The following is a 16,871-nucleotide window of genomic DNA, read 5'->3' on the forward strand; positions in this document are numbered from 1 at the left end:
GCGGCGCCGCCCCGGAGGCGCGGCCGTTCTTCCTGCCCGCCAGGGGGCGCCCGCGGGCGGCGGCGGCGCTCTGGGCGGCGCGGGCGGGAGCAGCGAGGCGGCGGGGCCGGGCCGGGCCGGGCCGCAGCATGTCGGGCTCGGAGTCGGAGCAGGAGCAGGAGCAGGAGCTGTACTCCTCGGCCGACGATGACGATTACGTGCCCTCGGGTGAGTGGCGGCGGGCGGGAGGCGGCGCTGCCGGCGCCCCCGGCGCTCACGGTGTGTGCTTGCAGGTGCGGAGTACAGCGAGGATGATGAGAGCGAGCTGGTGCGGGAGGAGGAGCCGGCGGGCAGCCCGCGGCCGGCCCGCGGCAGGAGGAGCCCCCGGCGGCCCGGCAGCAGGTACGGCCCTGGGAACGGAGAACGGGAAACGCCGCGCTGCGGTCCGGGGTAGGGGCAGGAGCGGAGAAGCTCGGCCCGACAGACAACGTGTCTGAAAAGCCTCCCCAGCAGGAGTTGTTTATATTAGCGTTCTTCAGCGCAAGGCACGCACAGACGGGGTTTGTCACGTTGATATAAACATATACAGACTTTAGTTGAGGTTGGTTTCTATCCAGCCCAGGTTCTCCTCCCCTCCTGGCTACTGCATTATCCCAGAGCCACAGGACCCTGGAATGGTTTGGGTTGGAAGGGACCTTAAAGACCACCTTGTTCCACCCCTGCCATGGGCAGGGACACCTCCCCCTAGACCAGGTCACTCAAAGCTCCATCCAACCACTGAACACCTCCAGGGATGGGGCAGCCACTGGCCAGCCTGTACCAGTGTTTCAGCACATTATATACTCCCAGAAATGCATGCAAAGGGGCCAGTTCACTTCAGGGGCACTGCCTGCATCAGTCCCACTGTATTTTCTGAGCAGCAGCATCTTTAAATAAAATACATACACTCCAAGGTTAAGAGAGAGCCTCTCAAATTGGATGTGTTAGTAAAAATATGAAATATTATGTTGCTTCACCCAAACTTGCAGTTAATCTCTGGAATAGTGTTGCAGCAGCTCCATATACGTTTTTTTTCTTCTTTTTTGGCATCTGCTTTCAGGAAGAGGAAGAAAGGAGGTCTCTTGTTAGAGGCAGATGAGAAAGAGGAAGAAAAGGCCCAGCAGAATGGAGAGGAGCAGAAAGAGGAGGAAGTGGATGATGTAGAGCAAATAAAAAGAAGAAAAGAAGAAGAAGAAAAAAAGAAAGAGGATGCTCTTTGGGCCAGTTTCCTCAGTGATGTAGGACAGAAGCCCAAAGCTGTGGCTGCCACACAAGGGACACAAATCAAGAAGGTAAGGGGGACCTGGGCCTGTACTCAGGGAGGGTGGGAAGGGCCTGGAGGTTAGAGCATTCTCCCTTGGTCCTGGCTGGTGTCAGGTGTTGGGCAGAGCTGGGAGAGGCTGGGGGTGGCCCTGCCCCCTCTGCTTTGTGAGACTCACATCCCCTGAAGGGACAGGCTGCAAGGTGCTGGTTTCCTTCCAAATGTGAAGGTGGTGCTGCTTTTGGAGCTGTCAGCATCTTGGAGTGTCCTACAGAGCCCTGCTGGCTTCCCTTCCTGGGCCTGGATGCCTCCTGATACAGCAATGAAGAGCTTTGGACTGAGTTGTGCATGGGGGCACAGCTCTCCCTGAGGCTTGTGCTTTTCCGGATGCTTAAAAAAATATTTTAAAAAGAGGATTTGCGTGTCTGTGTGAGTGGGGGAACAAGAGGGGTCTGTGCTGGGCTCTCTGTGCCTCCATCCTCATGGAGGGGGTCTGGAACCTGCTGCATTTTGCACGTTGGTAACAAGATTGAATCTAGCTTTCTTGTGTCCTTTGTAAGCCCCAGTAAGGTGCTCTCAATGTGCAGAGGTTTTTCTGGAGAGAGAATTCAGTGTGTGGTAGCAGTTAGAAAGGATTTGGTCCTCAGTAAAACCAGGTGCATGTGTTTGTCTGTCAAAACCTTTCATGCTTTAGGTGGTAGAAGGGAAGAATGTACCACAAGTGAGCCTCTGTTGCTAGAATTAGCAGTGTGGGGTTTTTTAGATGGTCAGCCACAATAAATGTTCAGTAACAGAAGACAGGAGTCTCCCTGGTGAGTACAGTTCTGACTGTGTGAAGCTTCTTTCCATGACTCTTGGGAGCTTGTGGAGCAAGTGTAGTTCTGTAGTATTTGATTGCAGCTTTTGGAAGGAGAGTCCTTTCATCTCAGCCCTCCTGCTTCTCCTTAGTACTGCCTGAGCAGCTGGGGGGGTTACTTGTAGAGTCAGAGGGGAGAAGAGAAGTGAACATTTTCTTCTGAGCAGTTCTGCTTTTATGGGCAGGTTGCTAAAATGTGAGATACCTTTGAAAGTTCCTCCATAGCCTGGAATAATTCATGGAGACATGCAGTTCCTCTGTTCTCCTTGTGAACTTCTTGGGCTTGCATGGCCTTCCAGAAGATCTCTGTGGTGTGTGGTTGATTTAGATCAAGAATTTGGGTTTTGTTGTGGTAACTTACAGTGGTTGAGGTTTTTATGTATCCTTTTAGCAGCTGTAGCTGTGACTGAGTAAATTAAGAGGCACTGCTGACAAATTGCTTGATAAAGATTTTTCCTTCTCAAATAAATGAGATGTTATTGACAAGTAGGGAGATCAGCACTGCTTTTTCTGCTGATGAGTTTTGTTATTCTCTGTTCTTGAGTAAAATTAAACATACTTTAGTGGAATTCACTTTGAGAGAACCAAATCTCCAGGCTTTTGCTTTCTGAACCACTGCCATGTATTCTTGCTCCTTCCTGCATTTATTACAATTTCACTTCTTGTTTTAGTTTGTTTTGATCTTAGACCTTCAATGGCAGCCTGGAACCAAAATGGGGAATTTCATTCTGGTGGAATGAAATTTATTTATTTCTTTTGCCTCGTCTGTGTGTGACTTGCTGTGACCACCACTCTGAATTGCAGTGCTACCCAAGGTCTGTGTTGGGCCCTTGGCCCTTTGGAATAATAACTTGGCTTGGCTCCACAAATACATTGTTTTGCTTTCTCCTCCCTGTATTTTGTAGACTGAAGAAGAGAACAGTGGGAATAAGCCTCAGGAGAAGCCAAAAGATTCAGGAAAAGTGACAATCACCAAAACATTCGATTTTGCTGGTGAGGAAATCAAGTAAGTTGGCAGATGTGATGTGTCCATTGTGGGCCCAGTGCAAGCTGAGTGCTGGGGCAGGCTGGAGCTGGGCTCTGAGGCACAGTGGGTCTTCTTTACACTGATTCTTTCTTTTATTGTGAGCACATAGAGATCTCAGGGAAAATGAGGCCAAAATTTTCCTGCATCAGAGCTGCAGAGTATCCTTATATACAGACCTCAGTCTTTACTCAACTTCATAGCACTCATAAATGTAATTCAGATTCACTTAGGCTTCCCCATCTGGCCAGTGTTTGTAATGGTTGGCAGAGCTCCCTGGTGGCTCTGTCACTGGGAAGGTTGAGACAAGGAGGGAAGCACATCTGGTCCCACAAGGATGAGGGTAACACATTTTACTCCTTCAGCCCAGTCCAGGTTCTGTGCTGCAGGCAGGATTATTGGCTGGCACTTTCCTGGTGATGTTCACAATCCACAATAAAGATTTGCAGGCAGTAAGAGGTGTTGTTCTGAGCAGACTAACAGCTGAGTGCTTTTGCCTCTGAAACAGCTGCAGCCAAGGGGATGGGCTGGGTAAAATCCTGCTTTAGGCTGAGTCTGGCTTACAGGAGGCCTCTCAGCTGTGCTGCAGGAAGGGCCAGGTGTTTGATAAATGTGTAAAACCAGAACTGAGGGGCCTGGCTGAACCCACCTGAAATCTGACTGCCCTGTGAACTGCTGGTTCTTATCTGGGGATGTTATTTCTATGTAGCAGTAAATGTGGTTTTGTCAGAGTGACTTGGCCCGATTGGTGTGACAGCAGAGGGCAGCAGTTCCCAGCAGTAGCACTCGCCCTGCCTAAATCTGCAGGAGGAGGCAGAGCTGGGGCTTCTGCTGCTCTTGCTTTTCATGTTAGCCCTGCTGCCTGAGCTGTTTGAAAAATCTGAGGAGAGCTGTGAGCCATAGTAGGGACTTTGCTACTTCCCTGGGCAAGTCAGACCATAGGAATAGGAATACCCCTCACTCACTGATGGACTTCATTCACTTTGTTCACTGGCCTTTGAAACATTGGTTTATGTGAAACATTGCTTTATGTGAACAGAAGTTGCTCATGGATTCTAGTCACTGATTTTATGCTTTTGACACCAGGATCTTATATGTGGTTTCTTAAGAACTGTAACTAAGACAAAGACATATTTTCCTGCACCAGTTCCTTTTCTAGTGTTCTTTGTACTGCTCAGTGCTTACTGTTTCCCTTAGGAAACTGCAGAGGAATCAGCAGAAATTTCTACCAAGTTTTGATGAAATAGGCAATAGCTGGAGCCTGGGTGACAATGAGACTGTAATTCTGCAAGCACCAAGGCTAATGCATGCTTTGTTTACAGTAGTTATTAAATCAGTTGGTTACAGAAGCAGCAACAGAAGGTTTGCAGTGAGGTCTGGAGCTCTGTTTTCTGCTGGTACCAGAGTTACAACAAAATCATGTTCTTGAGCTCTTTGATAACAGAAAAATCCTTTAACGTTTTTTGCCCCCTTGATCTTTGTGATGTGCAAAGCTGATTCTTTTCTGTTGTTTGCTACATCTTGCTTCTTTAAGGGGGTCACACTGTTAGCTGTGGGTAGGGTACAAGGTGTGCTTGCTACTCACAGCTGCTGGTGCTTTCCCCTAATGGCAGTAGGTGAGGCCCAGAGGGTTTCTCTTTCCTCAGACTAGCTGGAGGTGTCTTTGCACCCCCCAACATCTGCAAATGCCCTGAATAACCAACCCTCATTTCCTTGCCTGGGGAAGCAGCTGGCAAATCACTGCTTATAAAAAGGCACCACACGGTAGGGGTGTGTGTGTGTGCATTTCTGCACTGAAGGAACTGAACTGAGAGCTGTCTCTGCTGCTTGCCTTTCTAAATGGTTTGAGGCTACTGTTGAGTGATGCTCCTTTGAAACCTTGAGGAGAATTTAGATCAGTGTTTAAGCAGTGAAAGATTCAGGGCACAAATTTTCAGTCTGCTCACTGAAGCTCTTAACAGAAGATCATTTAGCCCTGATCTCCTGTTGCAGAACAATTTATTTTCTCCTGTAAGATGATGGTATGATTTTTCTGGCCTGATTGAAGTAGCAGAAGTGGTTTGAAAGTGATCTCCAGCTACAGGGCTATACTGGAATAGTAAAGGGGCTTTGTGTTGTCAGCTCCCCTGTAGGTTTTTGCTGCACTCAGTGTCTGTTTTGATGAGTCCATGCTTGTATCAGTTGCTAGTGCTGAACTTCAGCTTTGGAATGTTAAGAATTAACAATGACCAAACGAAGATTTTAATTTAGTGTCTTTTTCTAATTTAAGAAAATACATTATATAATTTTGCCTTGTAAAACTAAAGCTGTTGAATCCTGGAACTAGAAACAATCTTAAACTGATTGCAGTGCTTTCCAGTTGGGACTTTTTTGTCTGCTTTTCTTGTCTCCCTAATGTTAAACAAATTAGGAGCAGCAGGTGACTGTCACCCAAATGGCTGTAATTGTGGGCAGCAAGAGCAATTTGCAAAGGCAATTCAGCATCTAAATGGAAGTTCAAGACATTTCTCCCTGACAGAAGAGACTGAAACTCCTTTGAAGCCTCTGGTTTATGAACTTGCCTCACAGTGCAGGACGTGTGTTTGCCTTAATAGGGAATTGCATCCCCAGTGCCAGGGAAAAACTGTTGCCATTTGTAATTGCTTGTTTTCTCTTTAGCACTCCAAAAGGATTTGGTCCTTGGCTTTCTTTAAATCTCTGTTGTGCTCAGTGCATCAGAATGGTTTTTCTGTGCTCTTTCCATGAAAGTGAACTTTGTGTCCAGCTGGGGCTGCAGCAGAGTGGAGCTCACATACATGGAGCTGGTTTGGCCCATGGTGTCAGTGTGACAGCCTGGGGGGGAAGAGCAGAGTCAGGTTACTGATTGCTGTCAAAAACAGATTTTACTTTGAAACATCTTCTCTACCTTAATTTGGCTTGTGGAAGGCAAAACTAAGTAAAAACAGTAATGGCTTGGGTGCTGATTCAGGAATGGGAGGCCTGTGTTCAGCACCCTGCTTTATTCATATGCTGCAGATTCCAAGTTCCAGATTCCAGGCTCCAGACTAGGAGCTTTGTATTGCTTGCACATGGTTTGTGTGGTTTATAGCCAGAGCTTTACACAGGCTGTTCTTGTGGTGGGAATGCTCTCCTGCTGCTGCAGAGTTGCTGTGCTGCACTGATGGTGCTGTGCTGTGCTGGCAGAGCTGTGCCTTGTGCTGCTTCAGTGCCTTGGCTGCTTCCCCGTGTGCATGAACCAAGGAACCCAAAGCAAAGCTGTGAATGGGGAGGTGTTCCTGTCACAGCTCCTTTCTCACAAGGATAGGTGGGCTCCACACTGAGTGTGTGACTTGCTGCTGGATTTCAGGAATATTAAAGTTCATATATTTCTGTAAAAAAAGGTAGGCAAACTCATGTCAAAACAGTGTATTGAGCTGTTCTATGTGAGACATGAACTCCTAAAGGCTCCCTGTCATTGATTTGTGTAGGAGACCACATTTGTGACTTAGAACAGCCCCTGGGTTGCTGCTTTTTACTTGTGTGACCTCTGTGCTCTGAGGAAACAAGCTGTGCTGGTCCCTGTGCTGAGCAGAGTTGAGTGGCAGCTTTATTCTGGGTTAGGGAACATGATGGTTCACAGTGCAGCTCAAAAGTGCTAAAGAAATACCTGAGGTATCAGATTTATAACCAAATAGTTATAAGCTTAAATTATTGTAGTGATTACTGAGGTTTATACTGGCTGAATTTGGTACTACATCTGCCACAGCTAAGTATGGGTTGAAAAAGAACCTGATTATCATCGGTTACTGTTTGTAAGTGGTTATCATCTAAAATGTACCTGGACAAAACCTCATTGCTCATTCTGTGTTGCTGCTTCACAGGTTTTCAGCCTATGTCAAGGATTCAGGAAAGATTTATTCAGAGGAGATTGTTTGCAAGTTGAAATTTAAGGACCTTAAGTGGGACCTTAAGTTGAGGGGTTTAGTGGTGAAGTCCGTGACTTTTGAGCAGAAGAAGCAAAGATGAAGGGAGGTGGCTGAGAGCAGGTTCTTCTTTTGGTGTCCTGTAGAGTCACTAAGGCTTACCTTAGGCCTGGTTGGGTGAGATGGTGAGACTGAGCCCAGTCTGAGGTGTTTTCTGGGCTGCTGAGCTCTTCACCTTGGTGAGCTCCTCAGCAGAGTTGTGCAGACCTGGTGAAGGACTGATTTATTCCTTTGCACCAAGAAGTGCTGACCTCAGAGTGGAGGTGAGGTTATAATTCAGTTCTGTGCAGCTGTACAGTACTGCTGCTTTGGGATTTCTTTATGCTGCCTCTCCTTACTGAAATATTGATTTTCTGTTATTAATTTTAGCTCACCTGTGTGCTTGTTGGTTGCTATGTCCTAGACTGCTCACTATTTAGCTCTGAATCTGCTGTCCTCTTCCAGAGTTTCAACCACTTGATCCCAGACCCTTTTTAGGAGATAGCAGGTGGAAGGGGCTGCAGGAGCAACAGATCAGACACCTGAAAACAGCCTGAGCTTTCCACAGTCCTTGCTCAGGCTCTGATTCCTTATCAGTGGCTGTGATGTCCTGTCTGCTCCTTACATGGCTACTAAGACAACCAAATGTGACAAAGTTGGCAAACAAAGGGTGTGTTAGCCAAGTCTGTCACTTATTTTGTTGCTTTGAAGACAGTTAAGGTTGCTGTCTGAGCAATAGCAGCTGCTTCTGCTTTTCCCTGGAAAGCAAGAAGAGTGGAAGGAAAATCCTGGTGCTGATGATGTATTTGATGCCGAATTTGCCCCAAAAGGCGAGAATAACTGCTTAAGAGACTCAGCCTAAGTCAGATAAGCAGGAGGTATTTTATTACGACGCGTCGGAGAAATCACGAAATGGATTTCTAAATTATGCACCGCAAAAGCGGGTTTTTATACAATTTTAAACAAGGATTACATCATTTATTACATGCATATTCATAGGCAGGCGGAGTCTTCTGGGAATTCTTGGTCTTCCTCAGTTAAATTTTAAGCTTTTCCTAATTTGGTCTTCTTCCTGTTATCCTTGGCATGTTTTTCCATGACTTAGCTGAAGTAACTGTTATACTTGGCTTGATCCTAACGGGTTGGCAGGTCACTTTAACTTATTGGCTTCCACTTCTTCTTCTTCAAATATTCTAATTCCAAAGTTTCTTCTGAGAGTGTATTTTAGATTACCTATCCAAATATTGTGAGTGTATTTTTACATTGCCTTACCTAAGTATCTGATCAAAGATCTTCCTGAAAGTGTATTTTAGGTTATTTATTAACTGCTGCAATTCCCTTAATATATTTTGAGTGTCTTTAATTCTTTTATTTTTCAGAAGCTATTAACCATTATAATAAATGGCTTCATTTCCCCCCTTTTCTTATTACTTACGAATTCTTTCGTCAAATTCTAACCCTGTAGGGCGCTGATATGCTCGTACCATAGCCCAGATCATTTGGGTTCTTTTCATTATAATTCTCAGTCTCCACCACATGCAAATATTTGTAAGAGTTAATAGTAACAGAACTATGATTATTATTAGCGTTGGGTGCACCAGATAGTTAAAGACTTGTGTAGCTGTTGGGGAATATCCTACAAAGATATCCCACCAATGATGCTGGCCTACTTGTTCTACTTTAGTCAGGACATTCTGTATTTTTTTCTGAATTATGTTCTACCTGCCATACCATTCGTTTGGTTGTTTGATTTACCTTTTGTATTAATTCCCTTACTTTAGGATGTGTGAGCATTGCTTTAAGGACTTCGACGTCCATCCCTATTTGTAATTTCGGTATCTCTTGATATAGGTCAAAATCTGCATTAATTAGCTGTTGAGTAGTTATTGGGACAGTATAATGAAAGTCACAACCTACTATCTTGGTGAAGTTGCATACACAAAAGTTAGTATTGTTAGTCTTTTCTTGGCAATTATCTATGGTGACGTTATCGCAAGCTGTCCTCACACAAGCGCACCCATTCCCTATATAATAAACTTGTGATTGTGTTCTATTATGCGGAAGCATTTCAAAAGTACATACACTGTTTTCAGCATCTAAACATAGATCTTCCGCTTCTACTACAGCGTTTTCACAGACATAGCCTAATTGTCCTCTAGGAATACATGCTTCTGTGTTAACCGATTGCCACCTATTTTTGGTATTATCATAACTAGCCCAGACATTATGGTCTATGGGCTTGACAATAACATCTTGATGTATTGTCCCTAGAGTGAGGATAGGAAAGATAGCTCTTTCCTCTGCTGCACTAATGGTGAGGACATAGGCTTCAATGTGTTCTTGTTGAGGCTCATAAGTGAAATTTACTAATTGCCACCAGGCTTGGTGGTCCTTCTCAAATTGTGTAGTATGATTGTCCTTTAGTATTGTTTCTCTTATCTCTTGAGGTAATATACCTGACGTTCCTTCTCTCATTATTCCTGCCGCTGCTGATTGTACCCATTGTTGTGTCTGAGGGCACTGGATAGCTAGTGCAATTTCTCTGCTAAGTTCCCCTGTATAGTTAGCGAACTTCAAAAAATCCTCTTCAGTATGGTTTGCTACCATGGTTAGTAATTTTACTACAAGTGATTATGTTTCTGCTAATGTGAGCATGGATGAACTGAGGGGCATTTTTAGCTTTCCTAAGTTCGAAGTAACGGTACTTAATTTATTCACTAATACTTCTTGATCTATCGTGTTTAATATACCAAATCCAGTGCCAATCCATCCACTTAGATCTCTTTGTACTCTTCTATGATGAGACCTTGTTGCTAGCCATGCATTCCATCCCTTAAGGCTTTGCTGTATCAATGGTTGGCAACCCTTTTGCAAATACGTAATATCGGTGTGAAGGTTAGTGCCCTATCACCACAGTAGCATTCTTATCAAACTGTTTCCCCACCGTAATTACATAATCATAAATATACTGATTACCGATTTGGTCTATAGCGTCCCCATTTACAACTTGCATAGCATAAGGTCTACCATACAAAATTTCAAATGGGCTTAACTTTTCTTTTGATCTTGGTTTGACTCTCAGCCTAAGCAGAGCAATAGGCAAAGCCTGATACCACTGCAAATTAGTCTCCTGGCATATTTTGGCAATTTGCTGTTTGATGAGATGATTCATCTTTTCCACTTGCCCACTGGCCTGTGGGCGATAAGGTGTGTGTAGTTGCCATTTGATTTGTAATGCTTTGCTTATTGCTCTCACCACTTTTGCACAGAAGTGTGTACCTCTATCCGAGGAAATGCTCTTTGGTACCCCAAACCGTGGAATAATTTCATTCAACAGTACTTTGGTCACTTCTCTTTCCTTATTTGTCCTACAAGGGAATGCTTCAGGCCACCCAGAAAATGTATCAGTTATTACCAACAAATACCGAAACCCCCCTTTTCTTGGGAGTTCAGAAAAATCAATTTGCCATACTTCACCTGGGAATTTACCTCGATTTATGGCTCCTTGATGTACTTTGGTTCCTGTGTTCGGGTTATTTTTCAGACACCGCTCGCACTGGGACGTAACGTGTTTTATAGTAGTAAATAATTTTGGTCCTGCTATTCTGGTCTGCAAATATTGGTAAAGCGAATCTAGGCCCCAATGGGCCTTCTCATGTTCTGCCTTCACAAACTGCCACATCACGTTTCCTGGTATCACTAACTGTCCTGTTTCTAATCGACCCCAACCATTTTCTAGTATTTTGCCCTTATTCCTTTGAATCCATCTATGATCTGATTCTTGGTAATCTGGCTGGATATTGATATCCAGCTCCCCTGGTATTAGGGCCGCTATTTCCGCTTCCCTATTTCTTGTGGCCGCCAATTTAGCTTCTGTGTCTGCCTTCCTGTTCCCTATCTCTGGTATAGTGTTACCTTTCAGATGTCCCTTACAATGCATTATGGCCACTTGTGCTGGGAGTTGGACCGCCTCTAGCAATCGCAGAATCTCTTCTGCATGTTTGACTGTTTTTCCTTGTGTAGTCAATAGTCCTGTTTCTTTCCAGATGGCCCCATGAGCATGTACAACAGAGAAGGCATATTTAGAGTCTGTCCATATATTAATTTGCATGTTTTCTGCCAATTCCAGGGCTCGGGTCAGAGCTATCAGCTCTGCCTTTTGGGCTGAGGTCCCTGCAGGCAAGGGGTTTGACTCAATTACCCTTTCTGTAGTGGTGACTGCATAGCCAGCCATTCTTACTCCTTGCTTCACGAAGCTGCTGCCATCTGAGAACCAGTTGTCCGCACCTTCGAGCGGCTCTTCTTTGAGATCTGGGCAACTGGAGTAGACGGCTTCAATTGTTTCCAGGCAGTCGTGTTCGATGGGTTCTGCTGGGGCTCTCCCTTCTAGAAATGAAGCTGGGTTCACAATGTTAGTTACCTGAATGGTTACGTCATCTGATTCAGCCAAGATGGCCTGGTATTTTAGGAATCTGGATGGGGACAACCAATGGTTGCCTTTCTGTTCCAGCACGGCTGACACAGTGTGAGATACTAACACAGTCATCTTTTGGCCCAGTGTGAGCTTTCTGGCCTCTTCTATGTTAATTATCACTGCAGCCACTGCCCTCAGACAGCCTGGCCATCCTTTACTTACTTCATCCAGTCGCTTGGAGAAGTAGGCCACAGCTCTCTTGTGTGTTCCCAACTGCTGTGCCAGGACTCCTAGGGCCATCCCTTGTCGTTCATGGGAGAACAGCCAGAATGGTTTTGATACATCTGGGAGACCTAAAGCCGGTGCCCTCATTAGCTCCAGCTTCAACTTCTTGAAGGCCTCTTCTGCCTCGGGAGTCCAAACTAGAACATCCTTGGTTTCTTTCAACAAATCGTACAGTGGTTTAGCAAGTATCCCGTACTGGTAGATCCACAGCCGACACCAACCTGTCATTCCCAGAAAGGCGCGCAGGTCTCTCACCGTCTCTGGTTTGGGCATTTGACAGATGGCCTCTTTCCTAGCTGCTCCCAGGGATCGCTGTCCTCTGGAGACTTCGTATCCCAGGTACACTACTTCTTTTTGCACCAGCTGTGCTTTCTGTTGAGAGACTCGGTATCCACTTAAACCCAGGAAATTTAACAAGGAAATAGTCCATTCAATGCATTCTTCCTCTGTCACTGTTGCTATTAAAAGGTCATCTACGTATTGCAGAAGGGTGCCATCTCCCAGCGGCCTTTCCCACTGTTCTAATTCTTTGGCTAATTGATTCCCAAAAATCGTAGGGGAGTTTGTCCATCCTTGGGGCAATACCGTCCAGGTAAGTTGGGTCTTTCTTCCTTTATCTACAGATTCCCATTCAAAGGCAAAAATCTTTTGACTCTCGGGAGCTAAGGGAAGGCAGAAAAATGCGTCTTTCAAGTCTAATACGGTGAACCAGGCCAAATTATCCTTGAGTCTAGTTAAAAGCGTGTATGGATTAGCAACTAAAGGATGTAATATCTTGGTTATTTCGTTTATTGCTCTCAAATCCTGAACTAGTCTATAAGCTCCATTAGGTTTCTTTACTGGCAAGATTGGTGTATTAAAATCCGATTCACATTCTACCAATAACCCCAGTTCCAGAAACCTTTTGATTTATGGGCTCAATCCCCTTCCTGTCTTCTATTCTCAAAGGATATTGTTTTCTTACCACCGGTCTTGCCCCATCTTTAAGTTCAACAACAATCGGTGCTGCTTGTTTTGATTTTCCAGGTATATCAGTAGCCCATACTAATGGGTATGCCTCGCTCAGGATTCGCTCAAAGTTGTGATTCTCAGGTTTAGGTTTCACACAACTGATTGTTAGGCTTAAGGCTGTAATCAGTTGTTCTTCTTTTACTTGAAATTCAAATCTGTCCTTTTTGAACTTTATTATAGCTCCCAAGTTTTCTAATAAGTCTCTCCCTAGTAGAGGTTTTGGCGAATTTGGCAAATACAGAAACTGGTGTATTCCCATTTGTTTCCCAATTTTGTATTTGATAGGTTTCAAAAAGTAAGCCTTTTCTGGTTGGCCTGTTGCTCCCACAACTTGTACAAATTCATCACTTTTAGGTACCAATTCTTGATTTAAAACTGAAAAGGTTGCTCCCGTATCAATCAAAAAGTCCAATTCCTTTTTACCTTCCCCTAGCTCCATTTTAACCAGTGGGTCTGCTAGGGTATGGCCCACCGGTCCCCCTCATTCACTTTCTTGCTGTGTGGTGGTAGTGGTGACCATTAACCTTCTCTTTAACTGGGGGCATTCCTGTTTCCAGTGTCCCGTCTGTAGGCAGTATGCACATTGATCTGGCCCTACTCTAGCTGGGTGGGGTTGGAACCTTCCTCCCCCTCTCACCGGGTAGCCTCTACCCCTACCCCTGGTTCCAGGTTCCGAGTGACCTGTCTTCTGAGCTGCCACTGCCACAGCCACTACTCGAGCTATCCTCCTGTCCTCCCTTTTCTTCTCCTCAACTTCTCTATTATTATATACCTTCCATGCCTCATTCAACAAGGCCTCCAGGTTTTTATTTTCTGGATGTTCGAGCTTTTGCAATTTCTTTCTGATGTCTGGGTTACTCTGTCCCATCATTAATCCTAACAGGTGTTGTTTCCCTTCTTCCGTTGCTGGGTCCAGGGGTGTGTATTGTCTCATGGCTGCCCTAAGTCTATCCAAAAACTCTGACGGGGTCTCATCCTTTCCCTGCCTAATGTCATATAACATCGACCAATTGATAGCCTTAGGGATCGCATTACGCAAGCCCATCGCTATCAGCTTTCTGTACTGCACCAATCGTCGATAGTGCTCTTCGTTGCCCGGATCCCATTCTGGTTTACTGCTGGGGAAATTATCTTCTAGTCTCCCTGATAATACTTGAGCATGTCGTTTTCCTGTTTCCAATACGAGTTCCCTTTCTGTATCTGTCAATTCTGACAACATCACCTCTATATCTTCCCAATCAATATCTAAATTCTTTGCCATTAATTCAAACCTCTTCGCTACTCCCTCTGGATTCCTCCTGAAGTTCTTTGCCTCATCCCTCCAATTGTTCAGATCACTTGTGGAGAACGGTACCTTTACCCTGGTCCTTTCTCCTACCATTGGCATAAGTTGTCGGAGAGGAGCTATTGTATGGTTCCGTTCCTCTTCTTGCTTTGCTTCCCTCCGTGCCACAGATCTGGTATAATACGAATGACTAGTCCCTTCCCCAGGATCTTCCTGTGCCTCAATGTCTTCCCTATTCTTTCTCTTCTCTTTTCTCTTTCCCTTTCCCTGTTCTTCATCTTCACCTTCTATTTCTGTTAACTCTTTTCCTACTACCCCCCTGGCATGGTTTACACAGTCCAGCCGCGCCTCGCTCTGCATCTGTCGCCTTTCTTCCCGCATCTGCCGGCGCCTATCCTGTTCCGGGCTACTGTCCTCATCTTCTGTTCCCCTTCCATCTCTCTTATCCTCTATCTGAATTATTATATTCAGCTTCTGTGAGTTGTTCTCTGCCTCCCTTTCGCATGTCTCAGTGTCATTCTTCTCACTATACCTTAGCTTAGAGACGTTGCCTCCTAGTGAGTTATCCCCAGTCCTCGGTGTGCTGGTTTCTATTCTACAGGTACCTGATTTCCCAAAACCTCCATTTCTGGGTGTACTACCATCCCCATATGGACTTAGTTCGGGGAGGCTGCGTGTCTCCCCTCGACTCTCTGTTCCATGTGGGCTGCCTTCTTCCCTCTCAACTTCTAATCTGGGTGGGTTGTCAGCATCCCTGTAGCTTCCCGACCCCTGTGGACTATCTGGTCCCTGCGGGTTGCTTTCCCTCTTGTCCATCCCCGATTTTAATGGACTATCCTCCTCCCAAGTGTTATCTAGTTTCTGAGGACTGTGCCCAAACTTAGATTTCCACCATCATTCCAGCTCCTTTAAGGGGCTAGGATCCCCTTGTTCCTCCTTTGGCCTGGGAAGAGGCCCTTCCCGTCCTGGGGCGAATGGATGGTATTCCCACAGGCTTATTTCGCTCTCCTTTCCACTATCTCTTCTTGTCAATTTAAGACATGGTTGCCCAATGCTACATGCATCACAGCACCGTTCTTTAGGCTTTGAACCTTTCTTATCTTTTTCCAGGGCTAGCACTAGGGGGTCCTGAGGTGCTACATTTACCCCGCACTCTTTTTGCCACTCCGGTTTATTTCTTAGGGTAAAGAACATATCAGCATACATCACTTCGTCCCATTTGTTAAGTCGGCGAAGGAAAAGCATCAATTGCAAAATAGTATTATAATTAGTTGTTCCCTCCGGCGGCCATTTCTCATTGTCATCTAACTTGTACAATGGCCACCACTGCGTACAATATTTAAGGAGTGTCTTTTTACTTATGTTTCCCCCCGGGATCCCTCCCAAGTCCTTCCAGTGTTTTAGGATACATCCTAAGGGGGTTTTCATATTTACGTCCTTACTCTGTTGACTTCCCATAGTTATTCCCTGTGTTGGTTTAACACTTCACACACAATTTTCAGTCGCTTTTGTCCTGGCTTCTCGCGTCGCAGCGATGCTGCATCTTATTCACTCTCAACCATACACGCGCACCTTTATAAAGGAATTCCTACCTTATGGTCTATATCAGAACAGACTGTTACCGGGTTTGGTCACGCGAGGTCACCTACAGACCGTGAGACACCGGTTTGCCAGATTCGTGCAATCGCAACCATAGACAGTGTAACAATTGCAGGAGGTCACAATTTTCTTCCGGATATCTATCAACTTATTCTCTTCTAAAAATTATAGAGAGAGCAGCAAAATATTTTTTTTGTAAGATTTTGCAACAAACACATAGAACAGACACAAAAGATCACCGGCTGACAGACCTCTTCAGATAGCAGTTTCAGTTCTTAACCCTTAATTCACAGTATTACAACATCAAACACAATGTTAAAACAGTTTCCCATACAGACCAAAAAATACCAAGATAAACAAACACTTCTTTCAGCAGGACTTTTGTCCTTTTCTTTACAAAAACAATGCCGGGAATCTCCTGGCAAACCAATGCTAGCAACAACCCTGGCAAACCAATGCTAGCAACCCAATGGGATTCGTTACCGGGGCGTCCCCCAGCTTTCCCTTCGGGCGGTCACGTCTGACCCCCGTTTCCTTACCAATAAAACCAATAAACAATTAAAATACCTCTTAATTGAAGCAGGAGATGCAGGGAACCCTCCGTCCACCAAGGCGCCAGTCCAGGGGGGGTCTCTTCTTGACAAAAATTCGTCAGGGGCGCCCAGAGAATCCCGACCCCGGACCCGGCCCGGGAGGACCTCAGGGCCCGGATCTCCTGTCTGGTCCCATCTGGGTCGCCAGAAAATGATGCCGAATTTGCCCCAAAAGGCGAGAATAACTGCTTAAGAGACTCAGCCTAAGTCAGATAAGCAGGAGGTATTTTATTACGACGCGTCGGAGAAATCACGAAATGGATTTCTAAATTATGCACCGCAAAAGCGGGTTTTTATACAATTTTAAACAAGGATTACATCATTTATTACATGCATATTCATAGGCAGGCGGAGTCTTCTGGGAATTCTTGGTCTTCCTCAGTTAAATTTTAAGCTTTTCCTAATTTGGTCTTCTTCCTGTTATCCTTGGCATGTTTTTCCATGACTTAGCTGAAGTAACTGTTATACTTGGCTTGATCCTAACGGGTTGGCAGGTCACTTTAACTTATTGGCTTCCACTTCTTCTTCTTCAAATATTCTAATTCCAAAGTTTCTTCTGAGAGTGTATTTTAGATTACCTATCC

At 45.2% G+C, this 16,871-nt stretch overlaps 1 protein-coding gene across 1 annotated transcript in view; it reads left to right on the forward strand.

The window, feature by feature from the left end:
* The first annotated feature begins 80 nt into the window (after positions 1–80).
* CFDP1 (craniofacial development protein 1) overlaps positions 81–16,871 on the forward strand; it is a 68,163-nt gene continuing 51,372 nt past the window's right edge. Inside the window, exons 1-4 of the mRNA XM_059481645.1 lie at positions 81–207; positions 273–381; positions 1,079–1,310; positions 3,041–3,141. Coding sequence (XP_059337628.1) covers positions 129–207; positions 273–381; positions 1,079–1,310; positions 3,041–3,141 — 521 coding nt within the window. The 5' untranslated portion in view covers positions 81–128. The remainder of the gene's footprint in view (positions 208–272; positions 382–1,078; positions 1,311–3,040; positions 3,142–16,871) is intronic.

The sequence above is a fragment of the Ammospiza nelsoni genome, chromosome 13 (assembly GCF_027579445.1).
Source record: "Ammospiza nelsoni isolate bAmmNel1 chromosome 13, bAmmNel1.pri, whole genome shotgun sequence".
Classification (NCBI taxonomy): domain Eukaryota; kingdom Metazoa; phylum Chordata; class Aves; order Passeriformes; family Passerellidae; genus Ammospiza; species Ammospiza nelsoni.